The sequence below is a fragment of the Solenopsis invicta genome, chromosome 12, assembly GCF_016802725.1.
Source record: "Solenopsis invicta isolate M01_SB chromosome 12, UNIL_Sinv_3.0, whole genome shotgun sequence".
In the NCBI taxonomy this organism is placed as follows: Eukaryota; Metazoa; Arthropoda; class Insecta; order Hymenoptera; family Formicidae; genus Solenopsis; species Solenopsis invicta.
In genome coordinates, this window is record NC_052675.1 from 9,617,980 (window position 1) to 9,639,477 (window position 21,498).

A 21,498-nucleotide genomic window follows, 5' to 3' on the forward strand; every position below is an offset into this window, starting at 1 on the left:
ATGTCAAATTAAGCGCGGGATACGTGTAGTGTCGATCTTGACGCGTGAAGTTGCCTCACGCGGGAAACGAAATCGCTTATTCTCGCCAACTTTACTCGATTCACATTTCGCAGAAGATGGCGGACGCGGGACAAACGCGGGGCGGATCAGCTCTAGAAAAAAGATGCCATTACAACTCGTTTAATAAGTGAGCGAAACTTATATTGACCTAGTATTAATATTTACAGCCAAACTAATATCAGCGCTTACTATATATATATATATATATATAGATTCAATGTTCGCGTATCGATAATTCATGAAAACGCGTATCTCTCGTAATTGCATTTTGGTCGATCGCAGAGCGCGCGGGTCACTGGCAACGCAAAGAAAACGTGTATTGCTAGTAAAGCGCGTGGATATCTATCAACAATACACCTATTCTAATCGAAATTAAAAGCGAGATATGTAGCGCGGCGTCGATCTTGGTGCGTAAAATTAATTGCGCGGGAAACGATCCGAAGCCGGCTCGCCATCTTGATTCGCATTTACGTGTCTGATTCTGGGCAAAGCGGCGGACGCGGGGGATGACGGATCGGAACCGGAGCGAGTGGCGTCGTGACTTGTTTAATATAACAGGTAAGCGAAACGAGTATTGCAGATAGATCGATGCTCATGCATTGGCGATCCATGAAAACGCCTACGTCATAGTGATTAATCTATCAATAGAGTGTATTGCGCGAATAATTAATTGGCAACGCGACGATCGTAATATCGAAGTAAAATGCACGCGGATATCTATCTTTCAACATCCTTTAATGTTAATCTTTTACGCTTCTAACGTGTGACATGTGAAATAGCGATACCAACGTCATAAGAGACAACGTTTATTAGTTGTCGCAAAATACGCGGACAATGCATCAATGTGAAGTTAAGAGCGGGATGCTTGGCGTCGGTATGAAGTTAACCGCGCGTGAGACGAAGGACGAAGCCGTTTGCGCCATCTTGATTCCATTTCTCTGTTTCATTTACAGAACGCGGTGGACACATGCAGGGCAGATCGGAACAGAAACGAGCGGTGTCGCAACTCATTTAACAGGTAAACGAAATCAATTTCACTCCTGCATCAATATCTAATGCCAGTTTAACCATCGCGTAATAAAAATTCTGTACTCATACCGATGATTCGTACAAAGGCGTATTTCGCGATAATTACTCGGTCGAAGGTACGTGTATCGTACTACCTGTTGACAACGACGTTATACATAATATATTATCGAATTGCAAGTAACGCGCGCAGATGTCGAGCTTATAATATTAATATGCTTCTAACGTATAATACAAAATAATAATCGTCATAAAAGACAACGTATAATTGTTGCTTGAGACGCGGACCAGTGCACAAATGTGAAGTTGAAAGCGGAATGTGTAGCGTTACTACGTCACAGCTGCGGCGTCGCTATGAAGTTGTCCGCGCGAGAGATGAAACCATTTCGAATCATCTTAATTGTATTTACTTTTTATTTGCAGAACGCGGCGTATGCAGAAAGGATTAACTCAGGAACGAGTGGCGTTACGATTCATTTAATTAGTAAGCGAAGTTTACATTAATCATGCATTTATTTTTAAACAACACCTAATTATTGCATAAAACATAGATTCGATACTCGTTTGCGACATAGCGCATGATTCTTGTATTTCAGTAATTTATTTTCATTAAAACTTTATACTTTTGTTACACATCTGTCGAAATTATAAATAAAAATCAAAACTTGTTTGCAAACATAATTTTTCCGTATATTTTTTTTCAATATTATTTCTATTTAAATACTTTTTTGTATTACAGATCATATAGTTTCGTATGTACTACAATTCTATTATTGCACATCGTGGGAATAAAATCTGAAAAAAAGATCTGGCACTTAGAAATAAATCAGACTAACAAGGAAAGGATGATATCGGGCCTCGGTGAAGTAACTTTGCGGTAAGCATTAGTACTTACGTACATAAAATTAATTGCTTGTTTCCATTTTTGTAGTCATTTTATTTCACATTTTTAAAAATAATAATTACAGAAATAAATATTTTAATATAAAACTTTATAAATTTATTTTTATGAAATTATTCTTTTTGAAAATATATAATTATAATATTTTAATTTAAAAGCAATAAAAAAATTCTATGCATGTAAGATTCCTTTGAATCGTTGATTATTTTGAGAGCCACTTTAATAAGGATCTTGTATTTATATGTTACAGATTCATCGTAGCAACATGTCTGATAACTCCACTGTCGCGCATCGATCGGTGAGTGATAAAAAAATTTATAAATGAGATAACAAAACTGAAATATAGCAAGTCATTTTACTTTTTAATAATAAAAGAAGCTTTAATAAAAATGTTTAAAAAAATTGTCTTAAAAAGTTATAAGTTTAAATACATAAAATTATGTTCGGGCATAATAATAATTTCACGAATTAAAATTATGGATGCAATATAATAAAAATAAGGAATTATTTCTATGTCAACGTATTATTATAATTTATGGATTTATTATTACTTTGCAACATAATTTTAATTCGATGAATTAATATTATGCCTTGACATAATTTTAATTCACTTTTATTATGCCGCGACATAATAATTTGATGAATTAAAATTATGTCAAGGCATAATAATAATTTGAAAAAATAAAATTATGTCGCAACGTAATAATAATTTCATGAATTAAAATCGACATAAAATTAATTCCGTACTTGTATTATGTCGCGGCAATTATTTTAATTCATGAAATTATTATTATGTACAGACATAACAAGAGTTCATAATTTGTATTGCGCCCATAAAAATAATTCTGTCAATATATAACTTTAATTAGATAAATTAAAATTATGTTATGACTAATAATGATTCCATTTATTGTTATGTCCGGGGATTCACACCAGACATAACAAAATTATCGTAACATAAAAATAATTAATTCCATAAATTAAAATTATGGCGGGACATAATAATAATTTACAGTATTATTATGTAATGACATAATTTTAATTGGATAAAGTAAAATTACGTAGCAACATAAATTAAAATTATTTCGTGAATAATAATTACTTCAGGACATAATACTACATCCAAATTTGTATCATGTTTCATAAATAATAATAATTTAATAAATAAAAGTTATGTATGTACAAAAATGACTAATGACAAATTGAAAAAAATATAAAACTTTAGTATATATATTACAGTGTAGATATTTTAAAGAAATATAATATTAAAAATTTGTTTGCCTATTTTATCTGGAACTCACGTTAGTGAATACATGAAATATCCACAACAGATTTATGCTTTGCAATATACAAATTCTAACAGACAGGTTATTTATATTCCTAGAATACATTAGTATTTAAACAAAAACGTACAACTAATATTAAATTTTTGTAAAGGATTAAAATTGATTTAAATATAAAGAATAAAAATTGTTTATACTTTAATAAAGGAAGCGATAAATTGTATTAATTTCATACAGGCATAAATTAAAGTCTAATATTTAAAAATAATCCCATAATCAAAATGAACAAAATAGAAGCAAATATTCTACTTCTGGATTTACAAGAAGTACTCAATTATACAAGCTTTATTAATACAATCTCATTATTTTTGCAGTGTAAGAAAGAATATAAAATTTTCTTGGAAAAATTTACAAACTTAAACAAACATAATTTGCTTAAATAAAAAATATTTTTTCTTTATGTAAGAAATTTATGTCTGTTTATAAATTCTTCCAAAAATATTTTATTTCTCGCTCACATTTCTCGTTTATATAAGGAATAATAAATGGTTGATATAACACTATTTTTTTTTCTGTGTGAGTACGTTTTGGTGGAACTAATAAAAATTTTAATTGTTATAATAGAACTTGATCTTATAATCAAAACATTTAATAAACTTTATTATCATCTGGTAATTCTTATAATATTTCTGATTCGATCTATTTGTAACAGACGTATTAGTTTAATTAATAAGATTTTTAAATAATGCAACAAGACTTTATTTTTCAGTATATTTACATTTTTATTTCATTTTTTTCGTGGTATAAGCACAAGACACTGCAACTTATCGAAAATAATTTTTGCGTTCGCATGAGCATATGTGTCAAATATGGAATACAGTTTGGCATTAAAGATTATTGCAATATGCACTCTGACTTTTCGTCACGTTATCGGTTCAGTAAGACCATGTCTCATTGGACTTAGCGACTAACCGGCCGATCAGCTGGATCAACCACGATTTGTGAGCATGTCGCGGGTTGACAAAGCACCCCAAAAAGTGCGTCTCCTTTAAGTGACTTGCTGCCTGCGACTTGTAACAAATACAAGTGTCGTATGAATCGTGGTTGAGAAAGCTTAGTCGACGTTAGACGTGTGTTAAACGTGATACAAAAGGCAGAACGCATTCGCAACGAGCTCACTGTCGATCCCGTATTCCTCGCGTCCGAATTGCTAAATCGTTATTTCGTTACACGCCTAATAAGCAATGTCTCTTGCAGGTGCACCGGAAAGATGCTTGCAGAGCTACAAAATAATTTTTTTAATACAGAAATTTTTTTATCTTTAGGTATAATTTTTATTTCTATTTCAAATTTTCGTGTTAAATGCACTAGACATTGTGATTAGTCCGAAAAATAATTATCGCGTTCGATTGGGCACACGTGCAACTAATTACGAGGTACGATTCGGTATTGGAGACCGTTGCAATGTGCACCCTGACTTCTCGTTACGTTGTCGGTTCAGTAAGACTATGTCTCATTGGACTTAGCGTCTAACCGGCCGATCAGTGGGATCAACCACGATTTGTGAGCATGTCACGGGTTGACAAAGCACCCCAGAAAGTGCGTCTCCTTTAAGTGACTTGCTGCCTGCGACTATGGCTTGTAACAAATACAAGTGTCGTATGAATCGTGGTTGAGAAAGCTTAGTCGACGTTAGACGTGCGTTAAACGTGATACAAAAGGCAGAACGCATTCGCAACGAGCTCACTGTCGATCTCGTATTCCTCGCGTCCGAATTGCTAAATCGTTATTTCGTTACACACCTAATAAGCAATGTCTCTTGCAGGTGCACCGGAAAGATGCTTGCAGAGCTACAAAATGATTTTTTTAATACATAAATTTTTTTATCTTTAGGTATAATATTTATTTCTATTTCAAATTTTTGTGTTAAATGCACTAGACATTGTGATTACTCCGGAAAATAATTTTCGCGTTCGATTGGGCACACGTGCAACTAATTACGAGGTACGATTCGGTATTGGAGACCGTTGCAATGTGGACTCTGACTTCTCGTTACGTTATCGGTTCAATGAGACCATGTCTCAATGAACTTAGCGTCTAACCGGCCGATCAGCGGGATCAACCACGATTTGTGAGCATGTCGCGGGTTGACAAAGCACCCCAGAAAGTGCGTCTCCTTTAAGTGACTTGCTGCCTGCGACTATGGCTTGTAACAAATACAAGTGTCGTATGAATCGTGGTTGAGAAAGCTTAGTCGACGTTAGACGTGCGTTAAACGTGATACAAAAGGCAGAACGCATTCGCAACGAGCTCACTATCAATCCCGTATCCCTCGCGTCCGAATTGCTAAATCGTTATTTCTTTACACGCCTAATAAGCAATGTCTCTTGCAGGTGCACCGGAAAGATGCTTGCAGAGCTACAAAATGATTTTTTAATACATAAATTTTTTTATCTTTAGGTATAATATTTATTTCTATTTCAAATTTTTGTGTTAAATGCACTAGACATTGTGATTACTCCGGAAAATAATTTTGGGCACACGTGCAACTAATTACGAGGTACGATTCGGTATTGGAGACCGTTGCAATGTGGACTCTGACTTCTCGTTACGTTATCGGTTCAATGAGACCATGTCTCAATGAACTTAGCGTCTAACCGGCCGATCAGCGGGATCAACCACGATTTGTGAGCATGTCGCGGGTTGACAAAGCACCCCAGAAAGTGCGTCTCCTTTAAGTGACTTGCTGCCTGCGACTATGGCTTGTAACAAATACAAGTGTCGTATGAATCGTGGTTGAGAAAGCTTAGTCGACGTTAGACGTGTGTTAAACGTGATACAAAAGGCAGAACGCATTCGCAACGAGCTCACTGTCGATCCCGTATCCCTCGCGTCCGAATTGCTAAATCGTTATTTCGTTACACGCCTAATAAGCAATGTCTCTTGCAGGTGCACCGGAAAGATGCTTGCAGAGCTACAAAATGATTTTTTAATACATAAATTTTTTTATCTTTAGGTATAATATTTATTTCTATTTCAAATTTTTGTGTTAAATGCACTAGACATTGTGATTACTCCGGAAAATAATTTTGGGCACACGTGCAACTAATTACGAGGTACGATTCGGTATTGGAGACCGTTGCAATGTGGACTCTGACTTCTCATTACGTTATCGGTTCAATGAGACCATGTCTCAATGAACTTAGCGTCTAACCGGCCGATCAGCGGGATCAACCACGATTTGTGAGCATGTCGCGGGTTGACAAAGCACCCCAGAAAGTGCGTCTCCTTTAAGTGACTTGCTGCCTGCGACTATGGCTTGTAACAAATACAAGTGTCGTATGAATCGTGGTTGAGAAAGCTTAGTCGACGTTAGACGTGCGTTAAACGTGATACAAAAGGCAGAACGCATTCGCAACGAGCTCACTATCAATCCCGTATCCATCGCGTCCAAATTGCTAAATTGTTACTTTGCTAATCGCGTAATAAGCAATGTCTCTTGCACGTGCCATGAAAAAGATATTTGCAAAGATATAAAATAAATTTTTTATAGGTAAACTTTATTACTGGAAAAAGATCGTGTTGCATTATTTAAAAATCCGGTAGATTCAACCAATACATCTATTCAAGAACGGACAAATCAGAAATCTTGTAGAAATTACCAAATTATAGTTAAATCCATCAATCAGATTACTTTAACCAAAAGTCCTATTATAATTATCAGAAGCTTCTAGTTTTACTAGAAACACTCAATCATTCAAGTTTTTTTAAATATAATCAAATTATTTTTTTTATTGTAAGGAAGGAAATTTTGTGAACACTTTTTATTTATTTATATTTTGTGATATAAGTATATCACATTTTTATGGGCTACAAATATGAATAAACTGGACAGTTTATTCATATCCTAGTCCTAGTTACATTTCCAAATATTATATGAGCTCAAGTAGATAAAACTCAAGAGAGCAGACTCCCATATTGATTAACGTGAAATCTTGAGGAAGTAAGTAATCCTTTTTGAAAATTATATTTAACGTTCTAATTATATTATTAAACACAATTTTTTGTAACTTTCTTTAGAATACACACATCTTCTAGATAACAAAATATATTAAAAATGTTTTATTTTTTTAATTTAATCGTAATCAGTTTGTCATTACTCGAATTATTTGGCTCTAACATACAGTCAGATGAATTGATTTGATCGGGTTTAATGAAAAGTAAGACCAATCTGGCCAAAAGAAAGAAAAAATTGTTTAAAGATGATCGATGCCGATGAAAGGGAAAGTTGAAACAAAATTTCAATTTGATTATTAATTTGATTTACCTTCAAGAAAGCTTTATAATTTTAAAAAATATAAATTTTTTTTTGTAGATATAAAAGTAAATCATTTTCCTAAAATTTGTAGTAAGTATATTTTATAATAATTATCAAGAAAGTATACTATGATAAAAATTACTGTTTTTTTTTAGAAAAAAAAATAATCGCTTTTATATTAGCAGACACGTTATTTTCTATATGATGTACAAAGTATTATGTTCTACTTAATTCTAATTATTTTGTTTTATACAAATCTTTTTTCAAATACATACCCTCAACTAATTTTTTATTTGCTTTAGCAAACTTATTTTTTCCATATATAAAGCTGACGTATTCGTTGATGATTTAAATAAACAAACCGCAACCGGTTTGTCGCGTCGCGTTTGTTCCGGGAGTGCCGTTTAAGTAATAGGACTTAATTAGTCCTCGGACGCAATTTTAGTATATTTAACGCGAGTGTTCCGCGAGTGGAACGGGACGAGGAGGCTCGACAACCCTGTTTGAGAGGAGAAGGAGGTTTGGGAGAAGCATCGAGCCCTAGCAAAGCAACTTTGAGGTAAATATAACTTTTTATTTAAAATTAATAGCCTTCTTTCTTTCAGCCAATTTCATCCCAATAAAAAAATAAATACTTAAAGGAAAAAATTCAAATAACATTTTAATTAAATTTTTTAAAAGTATTTTTCCGATATAATTGCATTATTAAATATCTAATTGAAAGACGAGTTTTAAAAATTTGACGTGCGTGTGAAAATAAATTTTTCAAATATTGATTACTTTGAGCGTAGTTATAATTTTTAAATATATTTTTATGTTACAGTATTATCGCAGCTACGTGGCTAAATAACTCCGCTCCATTGCATATCAAATTTGTGAGTAAAAAATCAAATTTTATTTGTAAAATTTGTTTTTTTAATTTTTATATTCTGAATATTCAATTAAAATATGATCAATGCTTTCGCACGTAAGATATAATGTAAAAATAAATTATATTTACCACTTGTTGCTCCGCCGATGCTCAATGCTTTTACTAGACCTCCTCCTCCTCCTCTCATTGTCAGATTGTCCGGATTTTCAGTATTGAAGACACAATATTTGTTTTATATAACACTCGCGAAAGCAGATCATAACGATACTTTGCATTACACTTTCGAAACCGAAGTTAAAAGATATGATAACGCGAGAGTTTATCAACGCAAACGTCTCATAAACGCTGCAATAAATGTTTAATAAACATACAATTTTCACCGGGATTAGTACCCGTAAGCAGATTTAACAACTGATACAAGAGTCTGTAATGATACGAGAATTCGATGCGACGCAAGTAAGTCTCACTAGCAGTATAAAATCGTTGAGTTGAGACTGCGTTAGCTGAGGCGCACGCTGCTAACCAACGAACGGGCTGTTGATCGCGACGCTAGGTCAACGTTCGACAAGGCCACGCCGCGACGTACCACGCATCACGTGCTGTCTACTCTAGCCCGCCAGACGCTTCCCCCACTACGCCCACTACTCCCACTACTCGTGTTCGGCGCGCGACGGCTCGACCATCTCCGCCGCCGTTCGGCAATCGTCGTTGAGCTACCGCTGCTCCGGCGTCGCAGCGCCACTGCTACCAACGCTACCGTCGCCATACTGCGTAATACCACGTAATACTACGCCATCTTTGTTTACCGTTTCGCTGGTTATCGAACGTTACAACAAAGCGTTTCTCTGTACTTCTCGCGTGTTCCAAACGGTTTTGAGAGTGCCGATGTGATTGCGAATGAGTATTCTGATACGCAGTAAACCGCAGTGTTGCACGTAGAGCAGTCGCTATCTCGGGTGTCGCAACGCATTGGCCGCTCGGTCCCTTTCGCAATGTAGTGCCTATTAATACTCTCGCGTAGGTTTCGTTTTTTATTTGCGTTCGCGATCGTGATGTTATCAGCGTAATATCAAAAGTGCCAAATCGGCTGGTCGTGTGTACGGTTAATGTGCGTATGGTTCAAAAACAACGGAACAAGCAGACTTCCAGCCAGAAGATGACATTTGTGGGGCAATTTGGTAAATATTTTATTAATTGTTGTATTTCTGCGTTTCTGCATATATGGTTGCGTATCGAAATTCACTGCCAATACCGAAAATCTATAGTATTTATGACATAAACCGTATATTTTCAGTACTGCTAATGTATATCGGAACACAGCCTGTCATATTTTATTGTATTTCTTCGTTCTTGCATATGCATTTTTGTGATTATAGTGTAAAGCCCTCTTTAGATGATCTATAATTTGCGACAGAATTCGAGATAGAATTCTATTTATAATATTTTATATAGAAAACATGTGAACAAACAAAACACATGAAATATGCACAGTGTATAAATACTCATAAATTGTAAATGGCATACCCTATTGTGGCTGAGTTTTGAAATTCACTGCAAGTATTGAAAATCTATAATATACGTGACATGACTATAGATTTTGAGTACAGGCAGTGTATATCAAAACACAGCCTGTCATATTTGGCTCTTCTGCCTGTTAAAGCGAAACAAACGCATAGGACAAAGTGAGACTCCAGATTCACGTAGTGTCTAAGTTTGTTCTGCGTCATATTCCAGACCGAATTCTTGTAGGATTTTAAAAGATCTACAGTCCTAGATGACTTCTAGAAAGAGATCTAGCATTTAACATAGCTTATTTAATTAAAAAAAAAAAATTATAAAATATTTATTTTATAAAATTACATAATAGTTTCGAGTACAAAAAAATATTTTTTTTCTAGTTCTGAACATATCTAAACGCCTTCCGAAGAGTTCTGGTCGAATCAATTATTTATTAATTAGAAAAAAATTGTTATCTTCCACGAAAGTCGTATATTCGCGCATATGGGTCAAACACTGGTGTATATATATTCGAGAGTTCTGTGTACCAAAAAATATTACTCCAATAGTTTTCAACGTACTAAAGCGCCTTCCAAAAAGTTATGGGCGATTTCGATATTAGTTAATCAACAAAAAATTAAAAACTTCCGAAAAAGCCAATTTTTTGCATATATTGGTGAGATGCTGGTCTTTTTCGAAGAGTTCTGTGTACGAAAAAATATTTTTCTTACAGTTCTCAACATATTAAAGCGTCTTCCGAAGAGTTGCAGTCGATTCCGATATTAGTTAATCAACAAAAAATTAATAACTTACAAAAAAACCAATTTTACTCATATATGGTTGAGATGCTGATCTTTTTCAAAGAGTTCTGAGTTTGAAAAAATATTTTTTCTACAGTCCTCAACATATTAAAGCGTGTTTCGAAGAGTTGCGGTTGATTCCGATATTAGTTTATCAACAAAAAATTAATAACTTTCGAAAAAGCCGATTTTCCGCATATGTAGGTGAGATGCTGATTTTTTTCAAAGAGTTTTGTGTTCGAAAAAATATTTTTCCTACAGTTCTCAACATATTAAAGCGTATTTTGAAGAGTTGCGGTTGATTCCGATATTAGTTAATCAACAAAAAATTAATAACTTCCGAAAAAGCCGACTTTTCGCATGTATAGGTGAGATGCTGATCTTTTTCGAAGAGTTCTCTGTACGAAAAAATATTTTTCCTACAGTCCTCAACATATTAAAGCGTGTTTCGAAAAGTTGCGGTTGATTCCGATATTAGTTTATCAACAAAAAATTAATAACTTTCGAAAAAGCTGATTTTCCGCATATGTAGGTGAGATGCTGATTTTTTTCGAAGAGTTCTCTGTACGAAAAAATATTTTTTCTACCGTCCTCAACATATTAAAGCGTGTTCCGAAGAGTTGCGGTTGATTCCGATATTAGTTAATCAACAAAAAATTAATAACTTCCGAAAAAGCCGACTTTTCGCATATATAGGTGATATGCTGATCTTTTTCGAAGAGTTCTGAGTTTGAAAAAATATTTTTTCTACAGTCCTCAACATATTAAAGCGTATTTTGAAGAGTTGCGGTTGATTCCGATAATAGTTAATCAACAAAAAATTAATAACTTCCGAAGAAGCCGACTTTTCGCATGTATAGGTGAGATGCTGATCTTTTTCGAAGAGTTTTTTGTACGAAAAAATATTTTTCTTACAGTCCTCAACATATTAAAGCGCCTTCCGAAGAGTTGCGGTCGATTCCGATATTAGTTAATCAACAAAAAATTAATAACTTACAAAAAAACCAATTTTACTCATATATGGTTGAGATGCTGATCTTTTTCAAAGAGTTCTGTACGAAAAAATCTTTTTTCTACAGTTCTCGACATATTAAAGCGCCTTCCGAAGAGTTGCGGTCAATTTCGATATTAGTTATTCAACAAAAAATTAATAACTTCCAAAAAAACCAATTTTTCCTGTGTGTGGGTGAGATGCTGATCTTTTTCAAAAAGTTCTGTGTTTGAAAAAATATTTTTTCTACAGTCCTCAACATATTAAATCGTCTTCCGAAGAGTTGCAGTCGATTCCGATATTAGTTAATCAACAAAAAATTAATAACTTTAAAAAAAGCCGACTTTTCGCATATATAGGTGAGGTGCTGGTCTTTTTCAAAGAGTTCTGTACGAAAAAATCTTTTTTCTACAGTTCTCAACATATTAAAGCGCCTTCCGAAGAGTTGCGGTCAATTCCGATATTTGGTAATCAACAAAAATTTGATAACTTCCGAAAAAGTTGATTTTCCGCATGTATAAGTGAGATACTGGTGTTTTGGAAGAGTTTTGTGTACGTAAAATCTAATATCGGAATCGACCCAAACACTTCGGAAGGCGCTTTAATATGTTGTGGACTGTAAGAAAAATATTTTTTTTGTACAAAGAACTCTTCGAAAAAGGCCAGCATTTCACCTATATATGCGAAAATTCGTTTTTTTCGGAAGTTATTAATCTTTTGTTGTTTAACTAATTGAAATCGACCGGAACTGTTTGGAAGGCGCTTTAATACGTTAGGAACTATTGGAAAAATATTTTTTGGTACCCCTAACTCTCGAATATACACCAGTGTTTGACCCGTATGCGCGAATATACGATTTTCGCGGAAGATAACAATTTTTTTCTAAATAATAAATAATTGAATCGACCGGAACTTTTTGAAAGGCGTTTAGATACGTTCAGAACTAGAGAAAAAATATTTTTTTGTACACGGAATTATTATGTAATATTATAAAATAAATATTTTATAATAATTTTTTTTTAAATTAAATAAACTATGTTAAACGCTAGAACTTCTTTTAGAACTCGTTTAGAACTATAGATTTTTTAAAATCCTACAAGAATTATGTCTGGAATATGACACAGGACAAATTGAGACGCTGCGTGAACCTGGCGTCTCACTTTTTCCTATTTATAGTAAAAATTTCAAAATTCATATTGGCAGATCCAGTGTAACTTATTAAAAACTTACTTAAATCTAACAAAATTTAATATTTTTATCTGCCATATTGAACTTCTAAAGTTTGATTATTGATGCATAATCAGATCCCAAAAAGCTTTGAAGCAGGCCTGGCAAACTGTAGCTCGTTAGCCATTTTTCTCTAGGAATACATTTGGATTTTCTGTGGAGTATTCCCTAGCTGTCATTAACCTTATTATTTACTAAATATTAGACAAGAATAAAATGACATCTGCGGGACTCAAGTACATTAAAGTATCTGTAAAATTTGAGCATAATTTACTTATTATTAGTTTAAAGGTTTGTTTAATTTTTTGTGTATTCTTTATTTTATATGTAAAATCACAATTTGAATCTTGTGTTTTGTGTTACAGTATCATCAGACGTGACAAATCAGCAACCCAGATGTTTTGAGAGGAGGAGTAGATCTGGGAAAGGCATCGGGCCTCAGCGGAGCAACCTTTTGGTGTAAATATATCTTCTTATTTACATAAAATTAATAATTTTTTTCCTTTTTATCCGATTTTATCTAAAAATTGAAAAAAATATTAATTTATATAAAATTTTATACAAATTGAATTTTGTAACAATATTTTTCGGATATCATTGTATCACTAAATATTCAATTGAAGTCAAATTTTGAAAATTTGATGTGCATGTAAGAATTAACTTTTTTGAAACATTTTCTTAACCGCAGTTTTAATTTTTAAATCTTATGTTTGTATGTTGCAGTATCATCGCAGCTTCGTGGCTGAATAACTTCGCTCATTGCGCATTATGTCGGTGAGTGACACATTTTTTATGATATACTAACGAATCTATGAAATTTATTTTGAATATATATTTATGTATTATATCAACAAAATAGTAGTGGAAATACTTTTCATAGATTCATTGTCCTAAAAAGGATAAACTTATTCAGATTAGGATAAATAATTAATCCTGGATCATCATTTATCAATTTATTGTGGTTACAGGAGCGCATTATTTTTTTGTAATTACACATTGGGGTAACATACAAAACAAATCAAGATTTTTTTTATAGTAGTAAAATATTTATGTATATATTTTTCCTTTCTCTTTCTCTCTATCAAATATTCCTCCAAAATTAAATATTACTTTAATTGGCGCAAAAAATCAATGTATATTTTAATATACATATCACCAATTTTGTGTTTGTTTTATATAAATCAGTTAATAATTATTAATTTTGTTTATTACATGTATGTTTATTTTTATTAGGTATATGTATGTATATAAAGCGCCGATTTTATCTTAATCTTCAATAGTTTATTCTTAAAAGTTTCTTCATTTTCTATCATTGCTCCATATTGTCCTTCAGTGTCTTTTTTACTCAATGTAAAGAAAAAGAGGATAATTGATGAGTACTGTATTGATCAAGCTCAAGTATTATAATGCTGCTATCTCTGAGCTGAACCTCACTTTAAATTCATTTTAAGTGGCTTTATAAAAAATTATAGAGAGAAATGTCAAATTTCTATCTTATCTTGTTTAACGCAAATTATAGATCTAAAGCGGACAATATGTAATTTGCGTCACAAAGCTCAGATAGACTTTCATTTATGATTTTATGTGTCACGTATTTTCATGTATTAAAATATATGACTTAATTTTAATTAAAAACTTTATACATATACAATATACTAGATTCAGATTTTAATGTTTACTTACCAAATATAAAATTATATATAGAATTCTATTTCCTCAATACTGACACTTATAGATCAGCTAAAATAGATTTAATGTCCACTTTAGATAATACGATGATAAACAATTTGTGTTAGAATTCAACAGATAGAATTCTATTAATAATTTTATATGTCTGATGAAATCTGATGATGAGATTTATAGTTTGTTTTGTCTTGACAAAAAACAGAACGTAGAAATTAAAATAATTTTAACCAATTTCTATTTGCTTTAAATTTTCATAAAAGAAAGCGGATTTCTAATTGACTTTGAATTTTCTTGGTAATATATTGAAAATTTTTATACAAATAGTACAAAGGAAGCAATTTCTAAGTGACTTTGCCGCCAATTTTCCTTTAAAGTGCTTGTTTCTTATAACCTAAAAAATTGTTATTTATTTATATTAGATTTATTTGAAAAAAAAAAAAAAAAAATTAATTGTAATGAAAAACAAAATAATAATTGTAATGAAAAATTCCAAAAATTAATTTTTTTATTGTTTTTCCACATTATTTCTCTAAATAGTGCTGTAGAATAGTTAATACAGAATGAAGGTAAATCAGGATTTTTGATTCTGAATCGAATTGAATCAAATTTTTTATTTCTTTATTCGAATTCAACTTAAATTGAATTAAATAATTAATATATAATTTTTTATTGACAACATTATTATCAGGTTAAATATTAATATATAGATAACAGAAGATTTGTGTATTGTAAGAAAAATAATATTGATTATATGATATAAAGTTATTTTAAATATTAATGATAAAAATTATCAATATGTGATTCATATTCAACTCTCTTAGATTCGAAAATTTTAAATATAGTTTGAATTCAAATATTTGATAAGAGGTTTAAACCCGAATCGAATTTTATTCTAAATTTCAAATAATTTAAAGAATTGTAATTATTGCGTGAGATTTTCAATAATCTCAAGAGAATGTTCTATTTATTTCGTCAACCTCTTCACATTTAAACCTTACTCTAAATTTATCGAATTTTTTATGAGCAAAGGATATAAACATCAGAATAGAAACCAACAGAGAAAACAGAGATAAAATCCATCAGATAGTTCTGTTGTCTTTTTGTCTGTAATAATGAATGATGGTATATCATTGATCATCTTTTTTTCTCTTGACGAACGATATAATAATTTCAAAATTTTTACCGAATACACAGAAGATTATTTCACCGTGATACCGACATTTTACTTAACGACGACTGTACACAATTCTTTCTTTCACACATGTACCACCGTCACATACATTTCGATCAATTATAAAGCGAGAAGACGAAAATCGAGGTTGTCCGAAATGAACAGGTAGATTTGTCTATATCTCAACACGTGCACACTATCAACGTAGGATTTTATGAGTGTACATTGAAGGGCTTACTTCGCCAATCATTAATAAACAGGATAACGTCGCATTTCTTTCGCAAAAAAAGAAAAGAAAAAGAAACAACAGTGTTTTTCGAAATTCGCATTTAAACATTTCTTTCTTTTTCTCCTCATGAGTTTTATTCTACGTTTCAACGATTATACATCATATGCAGACTAAACGTTTCCATTGGCTTTTAAGCGCTAATGATCTACGTTGCTGACGCCCTATACTTCTCATTTCATGTGTAAATGTTGATTTATGCCACGTATCACAGATGGAGAAAATAACTGGCATTTCTGTTTGCGCGACATCGCCGTGGCCTATTGGAGTTTCCGTTTCTCACGCCTCGATATTAAGTTACAATGTCACACGTGCACAGTTTTTTGCATATAAAACTTTCCTCCGCCGTATATTATCGTGCACGATTCAGTCTTATCAATGATCGAAATTGTTTTTTACGCACGATGCTCATGCGACATGGAGACGGGAATCGTTCCCACGTTGTTTTTTTTTTTTTTTTAAACTAATCTCTTTAATTTTATACCTCTTTACAAGAGAGAAATGACAGAATCTGATTAGAATTTATTATTAATTCAAGATATTATGATTTGTCGCGCGTAATCCCTTCATCTCTGCTCATAGTCAGCGTAAATGAGTGCAGTTTTTTCAACGCTGTGGTTCGTTAATCTTGAAGCGTTTAACATCTAATCGCGATTATTATGATGTATGTACCGGGATGTGAACGCGACGCTCGGCCGCGGCCGCGGCGCGTGCTCGCCGAAGCCCTTCGCGATCGCGTCGGCTTTTATTTTTTCCCTTCGCGCCGACAGGCAGTAGTAACTCAGGGAATTGTCATCGTGACGGACAGAAGGAAAGTCGGTGGTGAACGTCGGACTGTCAGATCGTGAAATTTTTGATTGAGACAGACGTGTTAATTGTTCGCGCGCGCGTTGCGATAATATTTACACTATCATGGCGGCAGATTAATGTCGCGGGGCGCGAAGCGCTGGAAGGGCCATGCGCCCTGCAAGCTCTCCATTTAACTTACTGACATCACTATTGGAGCGACTAAGTGGAAGAACTTACGTTTACGGACCGATAGTAGTATGTACGTTCGCTTAGACGGCCGACGAACCGCCGAAGTGGTTCTTTGAGTATTTTTCCCAAAGTCGTAATTGTCCGGCAATTTGAACCATTCAGACAAATCGACCTCGTGCCTTCCATGGAAATGCTGTAATTACGATCGGTCGTTTTTTTGTTCGCGATGCGACACTTATATTATCAGTATGAGAACTGCTTCTGATCCCGGTGAGACATTTTATTTGTCTACGTTTTGCCTCATTCCTCTAAGCGCGTAAATTATTTTTATCTGAAATAATATTATTGAAATATTCATAAGAAATGGTTACACTTCTGACATTATTATGAATATTATATGAAGAAGTAAATACTGTTTAATATTTTAGTATTTTGATATTTTGATAAATTATCGGGAATATTATAACTTTTAAATACAATAATTATAAAGTTGCTGAATATTTTATTCATAATAATTTACATTAATTTTTTTACCACAATAATATTTGTAGAACATTTTCATAATACTCCACGAATATTACGTAAATACAAACATATAACACATTAACACAATATTCCCATAATATTAAAATAATATTAAAAATATCGAATAATATTCTCTGAATATTATTTTAATTTTATTTTAATTTTTAATAATTTTCATGTAATGTATATTCTAGGAATATTGTGTGCTTATAAAAATATATCCATAAGAATATGTGTTGTAATATACATTGGATACTTATTATGTTTTTAATTTAATTTTGTTCAATTTGTACAATTTTATGTGTTGCTTACTACGCGTTATGCTCATCTTACATTTCGCACGTACGTAACGCTAGTTACACGCAGACCACTGGGCACTGAAAACTTTTCTAACATTTTTCTAGATGTCATCTTCTTTTTGTTATCGCTTCGTACAATATAACGTAATAAATATTTTACATCCTAGACAATATAAAGTCTAAAGATCACAAGACATTAAGTTTAGAAAATGTCTTTAAGATATTTTTTTCTTTGTATTGTCTGAGATCCACGAGATCCTCGTTACGCTTCGTTATTTAACACTGCAGTTTTGCGTTTCTTCCACCCGACTGTCGGTCGTTTTAATAAAAGAAAAAGAAGAATAGATAAGTATCTTAAGAAACGTTCAAATTAAGAAGCATAGAATCGTAAGGTGGATCTCGTAATATATCTTGTCGCAAAGGAGAGCGTTCTCTATTTTTTTATTTTCAAGCGTCTCAGGATCGATAATAGGAAATGGTGTCTCTGAGTGACATTCGACCTCTTTTGCATACCGCAAGACTGTTTGGATGTGGACTTTTACTCGTTAAGGAGGACGATATCGTAATAATGAAATACGGCACTATTTACTCGGCCCTGTTTGCATTCCTGTACGCCAGTCTCTGCGTCGCGAACTTTTACATGCTCCGCTGGGACGACGTGCTCGGACCGAGGCTGTTGACTCTCACCGTGGTGAGGACTGGTCTTTCGTATGCCTGCGTATTCAGTGACATCGCGATGACATTCTGGTATAATTGGAAGATACGAGCTGCACTTTCACATTTACGCATCTTTGATAGAGCGACGAAATACAAAGAGCCTAAACACCCCTACAGGATACGTTACATCTGTTGGGCATTGGCCTTCGTTATTTTGTCGTTTTGGTCAATAGTCGGATATATAACGTTCTGGTGAGTATTAATCATTTTTATATAAACAAATATCGATAATATAATATACACACGCTTATTACGATTACACGAAAAATTTATTTAATTATAATATTTCCTTACAGTAAGATATGATAAGAATGACATGACGCGTCATATAAAAATATATACATAAATGAGTTTTATTCTGTATATTCTGCAATTTATTTTAAACTAATATAATGATGATTAATTTATCACGTAATAATTCCGATATACAACAATATTAAATATGATGATATCAGATAATTTTACTCTAAATTCTTTGGAGTGAAATCTCACTCTAATAATTACATTATAAACTAAATTAATTACTAATTAATAATAAACAAAAAAGTCAGGATTAGATATCGAGAAGATAGGGATAGAATTGACATTGGAACATAATTATTTCACATATACCCTTATTATTCTTCCCATCGTATTACGATTACACTCATTAGCACTTTCGTTATTTGCAGCGTCGAGCGAAAAGATTCCGTGTTCAACGGTGTAACCTATGCAATTGTTAACGCGACGCTGTCGATGCAACTGATGACGTTCGCCAGCCTGTCATCCCTTCTATACGAAAGATTCCGCCGTCTTTGTGAATTATTGCTGTTGCCTGAAGGTAGATTAGTTGCCAAAAATGGTATGTCTCTCGCGTTTATTGATACGCTAATATAATTTGTTGATGCTACATTTTTATTTATATCGCTTTACATTTGTATAATACACTCTTAAAAATCTTTAGCCACTAATCATTTATACGCAAAGATGGTGAAAGTAAAAAGGAATGAAACTTGATCAAGGAAAAGAAAGATTTGTTCATACAACTCTTTTAAATATAAAAAAAAAAATTTAATAATATGGAGTCATTATCCCCTAATTTTAAATCCTCTAATTATTCTATTTTTGCTAGTTTTCCTTTAAGTTTTTTGTTTTATAGAAATATGCTACATGTTATCATTAGCATTTACTGTCTGCGTGCCGACACGCCTGCTTTCCCACGCGGTTTGACCGATGAAGATAGAACAACCCTGAGGATCGAAGTCCTAGAAAATAAATAACGACGTTGACTTGTCGCTCATTTTAAATGCGAATAAACAGATCTCTCGATAAAATAACGGAAGTAAATTTGATTAACGTCCTGTAAAATTAGAGGGAGACGTTATCTTTACAAGACATATTCGAGATATTAATAATAATGTCTCCATACATTTATAAAACTCATTCTTTTACATGAGCGAAGTCTGTAATATGACGCTATGATAAAACTGCAACACTGAAATTTTTCACAAGTTTTATATAAGTGAAACGTACAGAGAGATAATTCTTTAAGTGAACAAACCGTTTCTAATGCTCAAGAATAATCATACGCGATATTGTGCTGTTTTTAAACAGATGGCAAAATCATGGTAGTGGACCGATCGGGCAAGCAGTTTCGTTTGCAGGAAGTGTGGTGGTTGCACTCGTGTCTCACCAACGCGACCGAGATGATAAACTCGGTGTACGCGATGCAGCTTTTGCTGTGGATCTCTAGTATGTCTTTCAATACACTTACACGCATCTATACGATTAACGATAACGGCGCGATCTCGCAACCTCTGCTGATGGTGAGAGAAATTTTATTGGTGTCCGCTTGCGTGACAAATCTGCTGATCATTACCATCGTCTGTCACGTGACTGCGGATCAAGTAAGTTGATTTATATTTTTGAGCAAGACGGATCTCTCGCTACAATGATTAGACGAGTTTATCTCTTGTTTCTTTTTCAAAGGCTAACCGCGTTGGCAAGATCGCCTTTACACCGTCGTCAGCCATTCTTATCAAAAGAAATTTTACGCAGGTAAAAATTTTGCTAATTTAGTCTACTCTAACATAAAAAAAACAATTTTTTTATTTAATATATATATATATATATATATGAATTTAATTGTTCATTAAAGCATTCATTAAAATCTTATAGAAGATATAATTTGTACTGATATTCTAATGAATTTCTTAAACAGTATCGCACACAATTAATTAATTGGGCAATTAATAAACGTAATTAACTTATTTTGATTGCAAATATTTCCAGTTTTCACCATTTGTATTAAATTTGATTTTTGACTAATTATTAAAATAAGAAATAAAAATAAAGTAATAAAAAAAATAAAATAAGAAAATAATTATAAAGAATATAAAATAGAAATTTCTTTTTTAGTAGTTTTGCCTTGGGCAGCTAACTTTTACATTTAATATTCATTAAATATTAATATTAATTAAAATAAATATTTGTTAAATAATTGCAGGATTGCAATGTGGAGGCTGTGACCTACTTCCAATTACGACAAGTACATTTCTTTGCCTCTTATGGAATCATACGCATCGATCTTCCATTACTTCTTTCGGTGAGTTCTGAGAAAAATAATGCAAGTAAATCAATTTCTGTATTAAAATAGAAAATATATATCAGAAACACTTTTACATAGTACGACAAAGATAAAAAGCAGTAATTGTGTCTGAAACGTGGCAGTTTACGTTTGAAACGTTTACTTAAGCCTCCGCTGCACAAAATCGTTTAGAAGATTGTTTATATTTTCATAATTTTTTTATTCGTTTATCTTTTCGCAGATAGCCTCTGGTATAACTACGTATCTGGTGATCCTTCATACCGCTAATGTTTAGC

General features: G+C 32.7%; 1 protein-coding gene and 1 long non-coding RNA gene across 2 annotated transcripts; both read left to right on the forward strand.

The window, feature by feature from the left end:
- Positions 1–109: 109 nt before the first annotated feature.
- LOC120359159 lies at positions 110–2,404 on the forward strand. Its single transcript, XR_005575979.1, has 5 exons — positions 110–187; positions 1,014–1,078; positions 1,510–1,570; positions 1,826–1,963; positions 2,238–2,404. It is a non-coding gene; the product is annotated as an uncharacterized LOC120359159 (long non-coding RNA).
- Positions 2,405–18,487: 16,083 nt separating this feature from the next.
- LOC105194595 lies at positions 18,488–21,497 on the forward strand. The gene is made up of 6 exons (XM_026139603.2): positions 18,488–18,828; positions 19,308–19,477; positions 20,230–20,522; positions 20,605–20,673; positions 21,122–21,220; positions 21,444–21,497. The coding sequence occupies exons 1-6, from the start codon at positions 18,488–18,490 to the stop codon at positions 21,495–21,497; spliced, it is 1,026 nt and encodes a 341-aa protein (XP_025995388.2).
- Position 21,498: the final 1 nt, after the last annotated feature.

What these genes read in the sequence shown, in the direction of transcription:
- LOC105194595 (XM_026139603.2), top strand. Translation starts at nt 18,488, where the DNA reads ATGAAATACGGCACTATTTACTCGGCCCTGTTTGCATTCCTGTACGCC. An exon ending in GTCGGATATATAACGTTCTG is followed by an intron (nt 18,829 to 19,307) that starts GTGAGTATTAAT and finishes CGTTATTTGCAG; the next exon opens with CGTCGAGCGAAAAGATTCCG. An exon ending in ATCTTCCATTACTTCTTTCG is followed by an intron (nt 21,221 to 21,443) that starts GTGAGTTCTGAG and finishes ATCTTTTCGCAG; the next exon opens with ATAGCCTCTGGTATAACTAC.